General features: G+C 42.1%; 1 protein-coding gene across 1 annotated transcript in view; it reads right to left on the bottom strand.

Moving 5' to 3' along the window:
• Positions 1-14,584: 14,584 nt before the first annotated feature.
• Positions 14,585-19,093, bottom strand: part of RNF115 (ring finger protein 115) — a gene marked incomplete at both ends in the record, with an annotated part of 79,897 nt that continues 75,388 nt past the window's right edge. Inside the window, 2 exons of the mRNA XM_080693202.1 lie at positions 14,585-14,716; positions 16,176-16,291. Coding sequence (XP_080549328.1) covers positions 14,585-14,716; positions 16,176-16,291 — 248 coding nt within the window. The remainder of the gene's footprint in view (positions 14,717-16,175; positions 16,292-19,093) is intronic.

The raw sequence follows: 19,093 nt of genomic DNA, 5'->3' as shown, positions 1-19,093 counted from the left end.
GTTGAGGATTGCTTTGGCTATTCTGGATCTTTTCTTTCTCCACATAAAATTCATGACTGATTTTCCTAGGTCTATGAAGAATGCCATTGGCATTTTAATAGGAATTGCATTGAATCTATAGATCACTTTGGGCAGAATGGTCATTTTGATGATATTCTGCCTATCCATGAGCAAGGGAGATCTTTCCATCTTCCAAGGTTTTCTTCAATTTCTTTTTTTAATGTTTTATAGTTTTCATTGTAGGTCTTTTACATCTTTGGTTAGGTTTATTCCTAGGTATTTTATTGGTTTTGAGGTATAGTGAATAGAATTGTTTTTTTTTTCTTTCATTGTGGATTCATTGTTGGCATAAAGAAAAGCAACTGTTTTCTTTGGATTGATTTTGTAGCCTGCTACTTTGCTGAATTGGTTAATCAGCTCCAGTAGTCTTTTGGTTGAGTTCATTGGGTCTTCTAGATAAAGGATCATGCCATCTGCAAATAAAGTGTTTTAATTCTTCTTTTTCTATTCAAATTCCTTTGATTTCCTTCTCTTGTCCTATTGCTGTGGCAAGTCTTGAGGACTATATTGAAAACGAGTGGTGATAGTGGGCATCCTTGTTTTAATTGCTTGATCCACTCCCAAAGATGATTTTTTTTTTTTTTTGGTGGTATTGGGAATGGAACCCAAGGGCATTCTACCTCTGAGCTACACCCCAGCCCTATTTTTAATTCTTTATTTCGAAACAGGGTCTCATTGAGTTGCAAAGGGCCTAAGTAGTAGCTGAAAGGGCCTAAGTAGTAGCTGATCTGTCTTCGAACTGCAATCCTCCTGTCTCAGCCTTTCAAATGCTGGGATTACAAGCCTGAGCCACCACGCCTGGCTCAAAGGTGATTTGTAAAGTAGACAAATCTTGGGACCCCCACCCAAGTCCATGATGACTAAGCAGTTTTAGCTGCCTCTCTGATGAAACCCCAAGGTCTATTTGCATCCCCACTGTCTAACATATGCTAGACTCTGTATTCACTTATTTCTGCTTAAATCGATTACCGCCCACAAATGTTAAAAATTTGTGCAATTTCTGTTGGGAGGTATGCTTGGAGATCACATTAAAAATGTTCTGAGATGAAGCCTAAGGAGGTATTAATGATTTCTGCAACCCTCCCCTGCTCCATGATTCTCTTTTGAACCAGAGACAGGGGACTACACAGTGACTGGATTGAAACAAAAAAAACACCCCAAGGGCAGCCAGAGTGAAAGCCCTCGTAGCTCAAGCTCTCTGCAAGCAAAGGTCTGGGGGATGCTCGTCGCCAGCCTGGTGGCCCTTGAAGGTATGTCCAGAAGAGCCTCAAGCGCTCCAAGCAATGAGCGCTGAGCCTTTGCCATCTTGGTTAATCCCTAGATGAAAAAATGCCCCAAGGAAATGGAGAATGTTCCTCAAACCCTGGCTAGCCTTGTGGTTTCAGTCCATGGGTTACAGATGTGTGGGTGAAAACAACTCAAAGGTACTGAAGACTCATAATACTGTATCTATAGACAACAGTTGGAGCAGACCTTCCGCTGGGTGGAATCAGACCCATGAGGAAAGGCCAGCGGGAGGGCAATAGCAAGTATTTAGGTACAAGTTGAGGCAACAGATCTTTGGCTATTATGTGAAGAGGAACAAGACTGCAGATGGATTTTGAACAATACGATTTCTCAGTGAAGCAGATGGCCAGATTGAGTGTATTAACTACTTGTAGCTGAGTCCTCTTGAGCCTCATTTTTCAACAGGGAGGAGGGGTTTCCCTATAACAAAAAGACTGAAACTTCCAGAAACCTGTTATTATATTTTTGCATGAGCAACTGGGGCAAGTTTTGCCTGTTCTCGGCATTCTGAATTCCAACTCATTTAGGCTTTCCTCAGTAACTACTGGCTTGAATGCCACCAGAATGTAAGCGCTGTAAGGACTTTGTCTTGTTTACCCCAAGAAAGGACAATACCAGACACATAATAGGCCCCATTTATTTATTTTTCATGGTCTTGGGGATGGAACCCAGGGGCCTTCTACCTCTGAGCTACACCCCCAGCCCCCCTTTTTTTCTAAACAGGTCATACAGGTTGCTGAGAATCTCACTACTTGCCAAGGCTGTCCTTGAACCTGTAATCCTCCTGTTTTAGCCTCTCAAGTACTAGGATTACAGGTGTGTGCCATTGTACCTGGTAATAGTAGGCTCTTAAATTTATGAGGATGGGTGCAGTGGCACACAGCTATAATCTTAGTACTTGGGAGGCTAAGACAAGAGGACCAGAGGTTCAAGGCCAGCCTCAGCATGCACACTGTGGAAAACCTTCCTTAAGCTTCTGAGCAGCCTCCCTCTATTTCTTCGCTGTCCCCCTTTCCAGCCAGGAGGGATCCGCAGTTTGCTTAGTCACAGCATTTGTCAGAATTAGATGTGCCCAAGATTCCGACCCCGACTTCAGGGGTAACACAACCTATGTGCTGTGTTGCCACTTTCCTCCTCCCTCCCCTCATCATGAGGGCTACTGAGTCCACATCCCAGGACATCAGGCTCTTATTATATCAGCCATTTTGTTCATTTTCTTTCCACAGCTTTATAAGCCTTGTGCCAAAAGAAACTTAAAAAAAATTACAGCAAGAAACCTAACAATATGTACAGAGGAGAAAGATGCAAGGCACATGGAAACAGATGCTAAAGATGACAAGAACCTTGGGGAACCTACGCTGGGGCAAATCAGCATATTCCTTGACTTACTCTCCCCTCTGCCAACCAAACCTGCTTCTTCTTACCTCAGCACCAATTCAACAACAACAACAACAACAACAACAGCAACAGCAACAACAACAACAACAACAAAAACAAAAACAGACTTCACAGCAGCTTCCAAATATTGGATAAGTATGTGTGGGTTTTTTTTTTTAACCAAATTACATCTTTTCTCCCTTCTTCTGTAATAGTAAAATCAAGCAAAATGAGAACACCAATTTTTGGGAACAAATTTTTATGTAACACTATAAAGGAAATGAAAGTAAACAAGCCAAGATAGGTAGGAGAGGGGAGGAAGAGAGCTGGACCCAGTGACTGGGCTGTTAAGACAACGGGGAATAGGAGGCAGACCAAGAGGAAGAGGGAGGTGTTGCAGAACAGGTGCACCATGGGTTACATTGTCCACCTTCAACTAAGTACTTGCCAACCTCTTTGGTCATTTCTTTTTCTTTTAAATAAATGGCGGCCAGGCGTGGTGGCGCACGCTTGTAATCCCGGCGCTTGGGAGGCAGAGACAGGAGGATCGCATAGGTTCAAAGCCAGCCACGTACACTGGCTTAGGAGACCCTGTTTCCAAATAAAAATGTAAAAATAGGTCTGGGAGTGTAGCCTGGAGGGAGAAGGGCTTCCAGGAACCCCAGTACCACCAAAAAATAAAATAAAATAAAATGTCCACACCATTATTCACAGCCTTTTCTTTTCTCCTAAACACACAAACCCTTTTATCTTTGAATAGATGATCTTGTCATAATTAAGCAGAAGAGAGGACAGGATATTTTCAACAGCTGGCACTACATGAATAAAAAGGTAGCTGGTGCTAAATGTCAAGCCATCAAAAACAAAAAAAACAGACGCCTTATCTGTCGTCCTTGGCATGGATCTACCAAATATGGGAGCAAAGGATTGTGGGAGCCAAGAGATGTACGGCTAAAATGGATGAGTAAGATCCTATTGGGGATGGTTGTGAACCTCAATTGTGGGATTTCGGATATTGTGTTCTTCAGAGGTAAAAAGACTGGGCATAAAGCCAGGCATGGTGGCGCACACTTATAATATCAGTACTTGGGAGGCTGAGAGAGGAGGATCGTACAGGTTCAAAACCAGCCTCAGCTACTTAAGTGAGAATCTCAGCAACTTAGTGAGACCCTGGGAATGTAGCCTGGAGGTAGAATGGCCCTGGGTTCCATCCCCAGTAACACACACACACAAACACACACACACACACACACACACACACACACACACACACACACACACACCATGGAGTCAAATGGATTTAAAATCTAGCTCTTCAATGTCACCATTACATGGGTCTTTGGGAAAATGAAATTTTGAGATGCTTTTCCTATTTCCTATTTTATTTTACTATTCCTATTTCCTATTTTACACCTGTAAAATGGGATATTACCTACTCTATCTTGTCTCTACTGAACTATTTTGAGGATTAAATGAAATTCTGGATCTGGAACCCAGAACCATTTGAATTCTAATCCCAAAAAGTCTCCCAAGCTTTCCCTGATACATCATACTCACTTCAGTCTTTCTTTACCTTTTTGATGAATATTAATCTTATATTTTTAACTAACTACATTTTGTGTGTATGGTATCAGGGATTGAACCCGGGAATATTCTACCTCTGAGCTACACCCCCCAGTCCTATTTTACTCTTTAATTTTGAAAGAGGGTCTCACTAAGTTGCAGAGGGCCTAAGTTGCTGAGGCTGGCTACAAACCTGAGACCCTCCTGTTTCAGCCTCCCGAGTACTGGGATTATAAGTGTGACCACACCTGGCTAACTAACTACACTTTAGGCTCACATGGGCAGTGATGTCTTGCTTTTCACTATTCAGAGAATCTTCTTTAACTATGCAGATCACATACTCACTACAAGTCTCCCAGACAGGATGTGTCCACTACAAGAAAGGATGCACCTGCTGTACTGCCCTAATTAGAGTCCATATATGAAAACCTACAGAGGACACATGGTCACTGCCCAAGCATAGCAAGGAATTCAAGAACATTAAACTATTATTTCTGAGTTGAACTAAACAGAATAAATAATGCAACCATGAATTAAAAGTCTTGCTTCTGAATAATTAATTTATTCTGTTTATCTCAAGACTCAAACAGAAATTTGAAATATTTGTATCTTGGCTTTCAAAATGTATTCATACAACTGAGTTCAAATAAGCCTATACATTTCCATGCATGAGCAGGTTGTTTTCTGAACATACTTCTCAGCCCCGCTCTGTATGAGCAAGTCACAACCATGGGGTTTGCACCTCTGTGAGGTCACAGGGTTATTACAGGGAATCTGTATGCCCATTATCTTCTGCCTGAAAAAAAAACTTTAATTGAATATAATATCTATATTTTATCTGGATATGGATTCTGGCATAAATAATAAAGACAAATTGATTTAAAAGCATACTAAAATCATAGCTATTTATTTATTTATTTATTTATTTATTTATTTATTTATTTTTGTGGTACTAGGGATGGAACCAGGGGCCTTCTACCTCTGGGCTACACTCCCAGACCTAGTTTATATTTTTATTTGGAAACAGGGTCTCACTAATGTGCTGACAGCCTCACTAAGTAGCTCAGGCTGACTTCAAACCTGCGCGATCCTCCTGTTTCAGCCTCCCAAGTACTGGGATTACAAGCATGGACAACCACACCGGGCTCAATCATAGCTTTTTATTACAATATTCATCAAAAAAGACTAAAACTTCTGGGTATGGTGCTATACACCTGCAATTCTAGTACCTGGGAGGCTGAGATTGGAGGATCACAGGTTTGAAGCCAGCCTCAGCAACTCAGAAAGATGTTCAGCAACTTAGCAAGATCCTGTTTCAAAAGAAAAAATAAAACTGGCTGAGGGTATAGCTCAGAAGCAGGATGCCCTCAGGTTCAGTCCCCAGTACCAAAAATAAACAAACAAACAAACAAACAAAAACTCCACAAAAAACCTTAAATTCAGTTATGATCTTGTTGGGAGGACGTCTAAAAAGTTTTAAGCCTTAAAAAAATGGCACTTGTAGACTGAGTGTGGTGGTGCACACTCACAATCCCAGTACTTGGGAGGCTAAAAGAGAAGGGTCAAAGGTTTGGGGACAATTTCAACAACTTAGTGAGACTCTGTTTTCAAATAAAAAATAAAAGAAGACTGGGGATATAGCTCAGAAGTAGAATGCCCCTGGGTTTAATCCCCAATATCCCTCCCCCCTGCACACACACAAGTACCTCTTAGCAGGGCATGGTGGCGCATGCCTATAATCCCAGTATTTGGGAGGCTGGAGACTGAGACAGGAGGATCACAGGTTCAAAGCCAATATGATATAACTCAGCAAGACCCTGTTTCAAAATGAAAAATAAAATACAAAAGCAGGGAGTATAGCTCTAAAGTAGAGTTCACCCCTGAATACTTCTGAGTTCAATTCCCAGAGAGAGAAAAGGAGAGAGGGAGTGATGGAGGGAGAGGGACAGTGTGTGTGTCTGTGTGTGTATGTCTGTGTATTGCACACACAAAGGTATTTCTTAGCAGAGCACAGTGGCACATGCGTGCAATCCCAGCTACTTGAGAGGCTGAAGCAAGAGGACCATAAGTCTGAGGCCTGCCTGATTAATTTAGTGAGACCCTGTCTCAAACTAAAAAAATTTAAAAAGGGGCTAAGGATGCATCTCAGTGGTAGAGCCTTCCTGGGTTCAATTCCCAGTACCACTAAAAAAAAAAAAAAAAAAAAAAATAGAGTTGAGGATGAGCCAGGAGGATCACGGTTCGCGAACAGCCTCAGCTATTTATTTTATTGTTTTATTTATTTATTTATTTAGTTAGTTAGTTATTTTTGCGGGTCTAGGGATGGAACCCAGGGGCATTCGACCTCCAAGCTATACCCCCTGCCCTATTTTTTTATTCTTTATTTTGAAACTGGGTCTCATTGAGTTGCAGAGGGCCTCACTAAGTAGCTGAGGCTGTCCGTGAACCGTGATCCTCCAGTGTCAGCCTCCCGAAGGCTGGGATTACAAGCATGTGCCACCACGCCCGGCCAGCCTCAGCTACTTAGTGAGGTTCTCTGCAGCTCTGTGATACCCGGTTTCAAAATAAAGAATAAAAAATAGAGCAGGGGGTGTAGCTCGGAGGTCGAATGCCCCTGGGTTCCACCCCCAAAACCACAAAAAAAAAAAAAAAAAAAAAAAGGAAAGGGAGCCAGGCATAGCGGTGCAAGCTTGTTATCCCAGCATTCAGGAGGCTGAGACTAGAGGATCGCATTTTGCAGAGAGCTTCAGCTACTTAGCGAGGCCCTTCGGAACTCAGCAAGATCCCGTTTCAAAAATAAAAAGACTAAAAAATAGGGCTGGGGGTGTAGCTAGGAAGTACAATGACATTGGGTTTCATCCCCAGTACCGAAAGAGAAGAAAATAGGAAAGAGAACCCCAGTACCGAAAGAGAAGAAAATAGGAAAGAGAACACAGAAACTTCACTTCTGGGGATACCAGCTAAGTATAATCTGCTAGCAAAACATAAAGTATATGTTTGTGTGTGTGTGTACATATATATAATCTTAAAGTCAAATACCTGTAATTCTTGTCTGAGACAGCTACAGGAGATCAAACCTCATAATGTCCTTTAGAGGGTTATATTTCAACCTTGTAAGTACATCTGGTTGTACACACTGCATTCTATGTTTTCTTTTTTTATTTATTTCTTTTTGTGTGTGTAGCACTGGGGATTAAACCTAGAGGCATTCTTCCCCTGAGCATGGTGGTGCACGCTTATAATCCCAGTACTTGGGAGGCTGAGACAGGAGGATCGCAGGGTCACAAACAAATGCAGCTACTTAGTGAGGCTCTTTGCAACCTAGTGAGAACCTGTTTCAAAATAAAAAATAGGGCTGGGGGGTGTGGCTCGAAGGTAGAATGCCCCTGGAATCCATCCCTAGTACCACAAAACAAACCAACCCAAGATAACTGTATTTGAGTTGACTAGAATCTAAGAGCAATGGATGATAAGCACCTTCTCCTCTCTCATTTATTCTCAATCCTCAGAAGTAACTAGGTTTTTAATTCTGGCGAATTTCTTTGCCAATGATCCACTAACTAGGCACCTGCTAGAGCCAACAGTGTCCTGGAAAAGAAAACTCACAGAAATACGGGGGCTAAAGGCATGCACGTGAGAGAATAAGACTGTGAGACTCCAGCCTCTTCTGTACCTCTCTCCCCCAGTGCCTGCCAGATCCCAGGATGAAATGCACACACGTGTGTGAGTGTAGACATTATTTGGATACACACACACACACACACACACACACACGCACGCACGCGCGCGCGTGCAATACCAAGACATAAATAAGGAATTCTAGCCAGCCGTGGTGGCGCATGCTTGTAATCCCCGCTTGGGAGGCTGAGACAGGAGGATCGCAGAGGTTCGAAGCCAGCCTCAGCTACTTAGTGAGGCTCTCAGCAACTTAGTGAGACACTGTTTCCAAAATAAAAAATATAAATGAGTCTGGGAGTATAGCCCAGACTTAGAAAGCCTCTGAGTTCCACCCCCAGTACCACCAAAAAAAAAAAAAAAAAAAGGAATTCTTTTTTCTAATAACTATTTAATCAAAATGAGTCTTGCTGGGGTTAGAAAAAAGTTCCTCCCCCAAAATCTTCCTTCTAACTTGAGAAACAATTATTGCACCAGGGTGCTGCTCAAAGAAAATATTTAAGAAGCACATGTCCCACTATTATGAAAAAAAATGTTGACAAATTACATTTAGCATGATCTATGGAGCTATTTAATTAATTGCCATGTCTATATCCTTGGCCTAAAATAATTATTTTCCTATAAATTAAAACCTTATGTGAGCCAGGCATGGTGTAGCATGTTTGTAATTCCAGCATTTGAAAGGCTGAGACTGGAGGATCACAGTTCACGGACAGCCTCAGTTACTTAGTGAGGCCCTTGGCAACACACTGCCTTTGTGAGATCCTGTTTCAAAATAGAGAATAAGAAATAGCCAGGAGCGGTGGCGCATGCTTGTAATCCCTGTGCTTGGGAGGTGGAGACAGGAGAATCGCGCAGGTTCGAAGCCAGCCATGCTGGTTTAAGAGACCCTGCTTCCAAATAAAAAAGTATAAAAAAAAGGTCTGGGAGTGTAGCCTGGAGGTAGAAAGGTTTCCAGGAATCCCAGTACCACCAAAAAAAGAAAAAAGAAAAAAGAAAAAAGAAAAAGAAAGAAAGAAAAGAGTAGGGCTGGCAGTATAACTTGGACATAGAATGCCCCTGGGTTCCATTCCTAGTACCGCAAAATAAATAAATAAATAAACAAACAAACAAACAAACAAACAAACAAATAAACTAACTAACTAACTAACTAAAAAATAGGGCTGGGGGTATTGCCTGGAGGTACAATACCCCTGGGTTCCATCTCCAGTACCGAAACAAAAACAAAAACAAAAAAACTTCATATTGAAAGGAAAGTGTCAGGAACAATATATCACTCTGGAGTCTGAAGGTTTCTCTGCTTTTCAGAGAACTAGCAATAGAAATTCTAAAAAATATTCATTTACTTAATTAATTTATTAATTTTAGTGGTGCTGGGGATGGAACCCAGGGGTTTTCTAGTTCCGGAAACCCTTCGCTGGGTTACACTCCCAGAACTATTTTATATTTTTATTTGGAAACAGGGTCTCTTAAGCCAGCGCGGCTGGCTTCGAACCTGCACGATCCTCTTGTCTCCGCCTCCCAAGTGTGGGGATTACAAGCGTGTGCCACCATGCCTGGCCTCTATGTTATATTTTACTTGGAAACAGGTTCTCACTAAGTTGCTGAGAGCCTAAGTAGCTGAGGCTGGCTTCAAACCTGCACAATACTCCTGCCTCAGCCTCCCAAATACTGGGATTACAAACGTGCGCCACCATGCCTGGCAAAAAAAAAACCAAAAATTTATTTGTTTTTTTGGTACTGGGGATTAAACCCAGGGACATTCTACTACAGCCTTGGGTCTGGAGATGGAACCCAGAGGCATTCGACCTCCGAGCTACACCCCCTGCCCTATTTTTTATTCTTTATATTGAAACTGGATCTCACTGAGTTGCAGAGGGCCTCACTAAGTAGCTGAGGCTGTCTGTAAACCACGATCCTCTGGTCCCAGCCTCCGAAATGCTGGGATTACAAGCGTGCACCACCACGCCTGTCTTACCCCAGTCCTTTTTGTTTTTTATTTTGAAACAGGTTCTAAGTTGCTGAGGTTTTCACTAAGTTGTTGAGGCTGGCCTTGAATCTGCAATCCTCCTGCTCAGTCTCCCAAGTATTAGAATTATAGGCATGTGTCACTGTGCCCAGCAGAATGATTATTTTCATTTCATTTCATTTTTATTCATTCATTTGTTTTTGTAGTAATGGGGACTAAACCCAGAGACATTCTACCTCCAAGCTACACCCCCAGATATTTTTCTTTTCTGTTTTGGAAAAGGGTTCACTCGGTTGCCAAGAGTCTAAGTTGCTGAGGCTGGTCCTGAATTTGTGATCCTCCTGTCTCAGCCTCCCAAGTACTGGGATTATAGGCATGCACCACCACACATAGCAAAGAAATAAAAATCACTCTAGAATTTTTCCTTCTCCCAGATCATTAGCTCAATGTTCACCTTTCTACCCACTTCTCTGCCCTTCTGGCCCAGATCCCCAGTTTTGTCCAGCCAAACGAATCCATATGAAAATGGGTTAAACAAACCCATCTAGAAACTACCTGAGAAGCAACAGCCCTTAGGAAGACACTATGCTACATAATCCCTCAAATTCTAAGTCTACCAATCTCTTAAAAATCTTCCTAATTGAGGATCGCACAGGTTGGAAGCCAGCCTCAGCTACTCAGTGAGGCTCACAGCAACTTAAGTGAGACCCTGTTTCCAAATAAAATATATAAAAAGGTCTGGGAGTATAGCCCAGAGGTAGAAAGCCTCTGGGTTCCACCCCCAGTACCACCCCCCCCAAAAAAATCTTCCTAATTATATACAAATCAAGTATTTTTCTTCTTTCTTGTTTTAAATTTTAAAAGACAGGAGGAAATAAATATATAGACTATATATGTGTGTGTGTATATATATATATATATACACATACATACATATGAAAAATGTTATAATGGACAAGATAAAGAAGAAATTCAGAATAACAAAAAGAATTGTTTGGCTCTCAGAGAGTTCAAAGGGTAGATCAATTAATATAAATGTAAAGGTCTCAAGAACTAATATTTCAAGTTTTCTCTTCTCTTTGGCAATCAGGGAAAGCTCAATGGAGCGGTGGTGTCATCATTTCTCCCTTGACTCCTATACAATCTCCTAATTCCCAAGTATTTCAGCTAGCATTCCAGCTAGAAAGAAATGCATGCTTGAAAAGCCCAGGTTATCTAGCCTTCTACAATAAAAAACTGTCTGAAACACTGAAGGCAAGCAAAATCTTAATACTCTTAACCCCAGACATATTCTGGTGTTGGACCAGTGAAATGAAAATGTTTCTTCCAAGAATGGGAGGCATCTCAGACTTCTAGGTCAATTTAGTCAAAGGAGGAAAAATAGAAGTTATGTGCAGACAATATACCACTACCACTAAGGTCTCTAAGCCAAGGCAGACATTTCTTGGGGGCCACTCAACTTGGCAAAATCTAGAGTGGGGTGAGAATCATTTTGTGTGCACTTTTGTTTCTCTTCCTTGTGATGGCTAATTTCACGTGTCAATCTGACTAGCCCACAGGATATACAGATATTTGGCCAAACTTTCAGACTGGAACTTATACCACTGGCTCTCCCAGTGCTCAGCCCTTCAGACATGGGCTAGAGCTACACTAACTGCTCCCCAGAGCTCCAGCTGGCTACCCAACACAGATCTTGGGACTCCTTAACCTTCATAATCACACATGTCAATTGTTTCTGGTAAATCTCTCTGTCTACATATACATCCCATTGCTTCTGTTTCTCTGAAGAAAACTAATTCTTTAACATAAATTGACCTGGAAGGTTGAGATGCCTCCCATTACAGGAAGAAACACTATATAAACACATTAAGTGGGACAAGTATGGGAAACAGCAAAATGAGCTTCATGTCCTCTATGAGAGCAAAACGTGAAGCCAATTTCAGACAGCCAGATGCTGTTTGTTGTACTGTAGCTTAGAAAGGCAGATCTTGCCGGGCACAGTGGTGCTCGCTAGTAATCCCAGTTCTTGGGAGGCTAAGACAGGACGATCGCAGGTTCAGCCTCAGCAAACAGTGAGACTTTCATCAACAAAGTGAGACCCTGTTTCAAAATAAGAATAAAAGGGCTAGGGGTATAGCTCAGAGGTAGAATCTCCCTAGGCTCAATCCCCAGTATCATAAAAATAAATAAAATTTTAAAAAATTAAATAGGAGCTGGGAGTGATGGTGGTACAGGCTTGTAATCCCAGTGCTTAAGAGGCTGAGACAGGAGGACTGCGCAGGTTAGAAGCCAGGCTTAGCTACTTAGTGAGGCTCTCAGCAACTTAGCAAGACCCTGTTTCAAAATAAAATATGATATAGGTCTGGGAGTATAGCCTGAGGTAGAAGGCCCCTGAGTTTTATCCCCAGTAACACACATAAGAAATAAGGAAATAAAGAAATAAGGAAATAAAGAAATAAAGAAATAAAGAAATAAAGAAAGAAAGAAAGAAAGAAAGAAAATTTTAAAAAGAAAAGAAATAGTACTGGGGATGTAGCTCAGAGGTAGAATGCCCCTGGGTTTAATCCTCAATACCTAAATAATAACAATAATAATAATAATAATAACAACAACAACAACAACAACAACTGCCTGTTCTCACATCTACAACTTTAATAGGCAGATAAAAATTTCTAAGCTGGCATATTTTTTTTCTGAGACAGCTGATATTGTTCTACTTGGAAACTACAATGTATTTCAATTTTCACCTAGCCTCCCTCTGTCTTTGTACATATTTTACAAATATGGTCAAATATTTGTAACATAATTCTCCTCTCCACTGCCCCAACCTCTTCATCCCCAAGGCAAAACCTGTATGTATTCTCAGGCTACACTTCATGGGTTAACTGCAATAAACGGATCACATCCCCCAGAGAAATAATCACTAGAGGTATAGTATGAATGGTTATGAGAAAACATCTTTTATTCTCTCTGGGCCCAACCTGAATCATTCCTTCTGGTCACAACTTTTGAAGGCAGGCTCTTAGTTCAGCAGACTACTCTCCTACTTTTTCTCCTCACCCCCAACTCCTTTCTCCTGTGTCAAAGTACACCCCTCATCCCCAAAGCAGTGTGTGATAGCCAACAGAAACTGAGGAAAGACCCCTGTCCCAGAGTCTCACTGAAGAGTAGTAATCTTGTTCTAGTCATTCCACACTGTGAAAGGCCGATACAGGAGCCGGGAGTGGTGGCGCACGCTTATAATCTCAGCACGTGGGAGGCTGAGACAGGAGGATCCAGGTTCGAAGCCAGCCTCAGCTACTTAGTGAGGCTCTCAGCAACATAGTGAGACCCTGTTTCTAATAAAATATAAAAATAGGTCTGGGAGTGTAGCCCGGAGGTAGAAAGCCCCTTGATTCCATTCCAGTACCATAAAAAAATAAAATAAAACGAAAGGCTGGTACAGTCCTATTAACGGTGCTGCTTCATGCACCTTTAATGCCATTTTTGGTATACCACAGCTATTATATGTCCCCGTCGGGTCTTTTTGAGACTCTGAAGTTCCAACAACATTCTTGACACTCTTCATTTATTAACTTTAAACACTTAAAGAGCACAGGTATGGGATACTGTTAGGCTTAAAAATAAGGCCTCCTTCTCCCAGTTGTTTTGAGCATGATCACATGTATCAGTTTGATTCTAAGTATAGCCAGAACCAAGGAGAGGGAAAAGTATGAGATGAAAAGTGGGCTTTAAAAATTAAAATAAGATCATGTAAAATCTCAATTCTTAAAGAGCAATGAATTCCAAAAACAGTGAACTGGCTATGGAAGCAGTAATAAAGTAATCTTATTTCTATGAGGAAAATTATATTAAGGTCCCTAGGACAAAAACAGTAAACAATAAGTTGCGGATCATTAAAAAAAAATCTCAGACCTCAAGATTTCAAATACCTGTCTTTCTGTATCTATGCTGATCGACTCATTCCCATAAAGGAACCAACATATGGCTCCCGACATGTCTTTTGCTAGGGAAACTGTACCTCCCAAAGTAATCTTTAAAATTTTAAATTAGAAAGTCAAGGTGTATGATAGCAGGCTACCTTTTCCTTCCCACTGGAATTTTTTCTTTTATTTGCTCTCTGAGGATCAAGACGAAACAGAATTATTAGTTGCAGATTCCTGAACTAATCTGACACCACCTGACTGCTAACACGTGGTAAAGTAGATGCTTTTGCACAGTTAAGACAAGGACACTATGTCAGCAGTACTTTAGGGCTCTGGTTCCGCTGTATTTACTATAAAATACACTAATGGTGGGTGGAGATTAGAGAAGGCGTGGAAACATCCAGTACAAGGCAACACGACAGACAGCAGGACCCTAGCTACACTTCACAGAACCGATTCTACTCAGGTGGGAGCAAACCCACACAGTTAAGTTGCACGCTTATAAAATTATCACTCTGGATTCAGGAATAAGAGGCATTTGGTTGTAGATACAATTCCATCTGTAGACACTAACTTTAAATTTAAAGAAGAAAAACACTCATTGCATTAATATTATGGGTTAGGGTTTCTTATGCGAGTCCTAAATCCATCTACTACTTTGATACAATTTACAGCTATGGTAAGTAAGCTACCACAGACAGCCCTGGTTCAGATGTGGTCTTTAGTTTCAGAAAGTCCATCGGTCATGTAGCTGGCTGTCACTGCTAAATCTGTTGCTTGGAGAAGCCTCAGAGCTCTGGGTCTGTCGAGTAGAGTCCTCACCATTTAAGCTCTTCCTACATACAGGGCATGTGTCATGCTGAAAGAGAAAGATATCAGCCCACGTGAACAGGCTGGCCTGAGAAACTAGGCATCCTAAATACTTGAAATAGCTTTAGAGTTAAGCCGGGTGTGGTGGCGCATGCTTGTAATCCCAGCATTTGGAAGGCTGAGACTGGAGGATCGCGGAACACGGACAGCCTCAGCTACTTAGTGAGGCCCTCTGCAACTTAGTGAGACCCTGTTTCAGAATAAAAAATTTAAAAAATGGGGCAGGGGGTGTAGCTTGGTGGTCGAATGCCCCTGGGTTCCATCCCCAGACCCGCAAAAAAAAAAAAAAAAAAAAAAAATGAAAGAAAAATCCTGAAAGTTATCACATTGAAAAAAAATTGTTTTTGATGGTAGTGGGGACTGAATCTAGGGGTATTCTACCTCTGAGTTATACCCCCCTCCCAGCTCTATTTTATTCTTTTATTTTAATACAGGGTCTCAATAGGTTGCTGAGAGTCTCACTGAGTTGCTGAAGCTGGTCTTGAACTTGTAATCCTCCGGTCTCAGCTCCCCAAGTAAGAATTACAGGCATGTGCCACTATATCCGGTACATCAAAAACTATGACTTGACAACTAGAAGGGGAAAGACCATGCACCCCACACAGCACATGTTGAGCTCCAAAGCGTGGAGCCAGGATCTATGCCAAGCAGGACGTCAGGCAGACCTGACAGAGGTCTAGGCCAGCAGATTACTAACAGCCAAAACATAACAGAGTTAACTAGAAAGCACAACCTGAGCTACGATAGGAGAATAACTGCCCACCACTTTTTTAGGCAGTGTCAACAAAGAAATCAGCAAATCCTTTCTCTTTCTTTTCCCTCCCTCCATCCTTCTTTTCTTTTCTTTCTTCTTTTTTGGTGCTAGGATTGAGCCAGGGGCATTCTACCTCCAAGCTATACCCCCAGCCCTTTGAATTTTTTATTTTGAAACAGGGTCTTGCTAAATTGCTGAAGCTGCCTCCAACCTACAATACTCCTGTTTCAGCCTCTCAAGTACTGGGATTACAGGCATGCTAGCAAACTTTTTCCTTAAAGGGACAGGGAGTGAATAGTTTAGACTTTGCAGGGTATACTAACTCTGTTGCAACTATTCAATTCTGCCCATATAGCACAAAAATACCCATAATATATATAAACAAATTAAGTATAGCTATGTTCCCATAAAACTTTATTTACAAAAACAGGTAGCAGATCACGGGAACTCCCCTATCTCTGATGATGGCAGCAACTGCTGGCTAGTTTGCTAATCCCTGGTTAGAAACTTCAAAAAGACAGTAGTCTAATGAAACAGTGATGGTGTTCTAGCATTCAGCCAGGGATTTATGGGACTAAAGTCTGACCTATTTGGCTCTTCATGAACTGCTAACTTCACCTTTACTCTGAACAGCCCCTAAGAAGATGTGACTTACACAGGTCCCTCATTCCAGATCACAACTGGCCACACTCACCAGTTCTAGCCATGGCACGATGCAACTGCTGTGAAAGAAGTGATTGCAAGGCAACTGCCGGACTTGTTCCTCAACTGTGTAATCTTCTTTGCATACCGGACATTCTAAACCCATATCTGTCGGAGGAAGAAATGACTTTTATTTTATTTTTTATTTTTTTGGCGCTACTGGTGGTGGAGCCCAGAGGCTTTCTACCTCTGGGCTATACTCCCAGAGCTATTTTATATTTTATTTGGAAACAGGATCTCACTATGTTGCCGAGGGCCTTACTAAGTATCTGAGGCTGGCTTCGAACCTGTGCGATCCTCCTGTCTCAGCCTCCCAAGCACTGGGATTATAAGTGTGCGCCACCACGCCCAACAAGAAATGACTTTTAAAATAAACAAGAAAGCCGGGCACAGTTTCACATGCCTATAATTCCAGTACTTGGGAGGCTGAGCTCAGGAGGATCACAAGTTTGAAGGCTCTGGGTTTTTTTTTGTTTTGTTTTTCTTTGGTGGTACTGGGGTTCCTGGAAGCCCTTCTACCTCCGGGCTACACTCCCAGACCCATTTTTACATTTTTATTTGGAAACAGGGTCTCCTAAACCAGCGCGTGCTGCTGGCTTCGAACCTGCACGATCCTCCTGTCTCTGCCTCCCAAGCATGGGGATTACAAGCGTGCGCCAAGCGTGCGCCACCACGCCCGGCTTGAAGGCTCTGTTTTAAAATAAAAAAATAAAAAAGGGTTGGGGGCATTAATTAGGGGTAGAAAGAAAAGAAGAAAGGAAGGATGAAACAGAGAGATAAAAAAGAGAGGAAGAAAGGAGAGAGAGAGAGAAAGAGAGAGAGAGAGAGAGAGAGAGAGAGAGAGAGAGAGAGAGAGGAGGTACCCAAAGAATGCATAAAGAAAAGATACACGAAATAAACGAAAAATTGCATCTAAATGGGATGTAGATAAAAAGCAAGAATTGTATTTCAAAACGTGGGCAGAAAAGTTAAGTGTGGTGATGCATACTTGTAATCTCAGCATTTGGGAGACTGAAACAGGAGGATCATGGTTCGTGGACAGCCTCAGCTACTTAGTGAGGCCCTCCACAGCTCAGTGAGACCCTATTTCAAAATAAAGAATAAAAAATAGGGCTGGGGGTGTAGCTCAAAGGTAGAATGCCCCTGGTTTCCATCCCTAGTACTGCAAAACCAAAAACAAACAAACAAAAAAATGTGGGCAGAAGCCAGGCATGGTGATACATGCCTTGCAATCTTTATTATTATTTTTTAAACAGGGTATCACTAAATTGTTAAGTCTGGCCACAGACCTTCAATCCTCCTGTTTCAGCCTCTCAGATACTGGAATTACAAGCATGCACCATCACAGCTACACCTGAAATCTTAGTACTTGGGAGTCTGAGACAGGATGATCAGAGGTTCAAGGCCAGCCTCAGCAACTCAGCGAGACCCAAAAAGGGCTAAATGTATAACTCAGAGGTAGAACACCTCTGGGCTCCATCTCTAGTATCCCCCAAACACAAACACAAATAGGGGCAGAGATGGTAATACACAGGCACATGAAAAGCAGAAATGAGGGATGGGGCCTACTCTACTAAGGCCTGGAAAGGAATCATATAATAGGTCCACTTTTTAATGTATAGAGTTGGAAGAAATACATTGAGGCTTAGATTCTTATAAGTAAAACAGGAAAAACATCCTCTCTGATGTGTGAGTCTCTGGCAGTTGGTTTCTGCTTAGGAAACACCACAGCCAAGGGACTCATCTCAGCCATCTTAGCCATTCCCACTCAGAGTATCAGGCCAATCTACCCTGTTCTTTTCCACATCACACATTTGCTTTCAGTGTGGCTTCCCCAAAGTCCTCTGTTAAGTAAAAGCTGTACTAAAAAGTGGTGCTGCAGAATTGCAAAGGCCAAGTGTAGCTCAGGCCTCCAAATCAAGAGACTAGAAGCCCTTTTTCCTCAGAGGAAATGGTCACAAATTACACTGGGAGTTACAGGTACACAATTCTGAGTTTCCCAAGTTTGGCTGATAAGAGCAGCCAGTCTGTATCCTCAGCAGCTGGGACATGTGCCATGCCCTAACAGCAGGCAGGGCGCTGGCAGCAGGGCCACCATGTACTAGGAGTCACTCTTTCCTTTCCATTCCCACTACTTCATCTCAATTCCAAATCCTACTTCTCATGCCAAGTCTACTGCAGTATCCCCAATTCCAGGCCTTTAACCATCCAAATATGTCTTATATTTTGTTATCAGCTAATGTCCCCTAATAACACCTTCACAGCAACCTTCAGCTCATCTTCTCTTGGATTCTCAGCTGATAACTCAAAATCAACAAGTTCAAAATTAAAACCGCCACATCATCTCCTTACGCAAACCAGAACCCACTCACTACTTTCCCTTCCTGATGATGGCAGCAGCACCACCTTTATGTTACAAGGTTGTGAAAATCTTATAATCCTCTTCGACCCTTTCCCCTCCTTCATCTGACTGTGCAATCAGTGGCAAAAGCCTTACTCCAAAATGAACGTCTAAAGCTACCCTTCCCTTTCCTTCCTGTTAGCACTGCCATCATCACTCAAACCAACCTGGCCCGCTGCCTCTGCACTCTCCCCTCCCACTCTACTCCCCACACTCCCTCCAGACTAACCTGCCCCAAGACATCACGTATACCCCTTCATTCCTCCCCTTAGAGACCTATAAAGCATACCCACTACCTAAAACATCTAGCCCAACTTTGACAAGGTCCAACCCTTTCTACCTAGTCATAAACTCCCACTACTTCATAAATCTTTTTTGACTATAAACCTGAATTTGTGGAGAAAGAAACTGTCAGTCAAAATAATGTCCTTTATAGCTGGGCGTGGTGACACACCCTTGTAATCCCAGCATTCGGGAGGCTGAGACCAGAGGGTCACAGTTTGTGGACA

The sequence above is a fragment of the Muscardinus avellanarius genome, assembly GCF_963383645.1.
Source record: "Muscardinus avellanarius genome assembly, chromosome: 3".
Classification (NCBI taxonomy): Eukaryota; Metazoa; Chordata; class Mammalia; order Rodentia; family Gliridae; genus Muscardinus; species Muscardinus avellanarius.
This window is presented reverse-complemented; position numbering and strand designations above follow the sequence as displayed.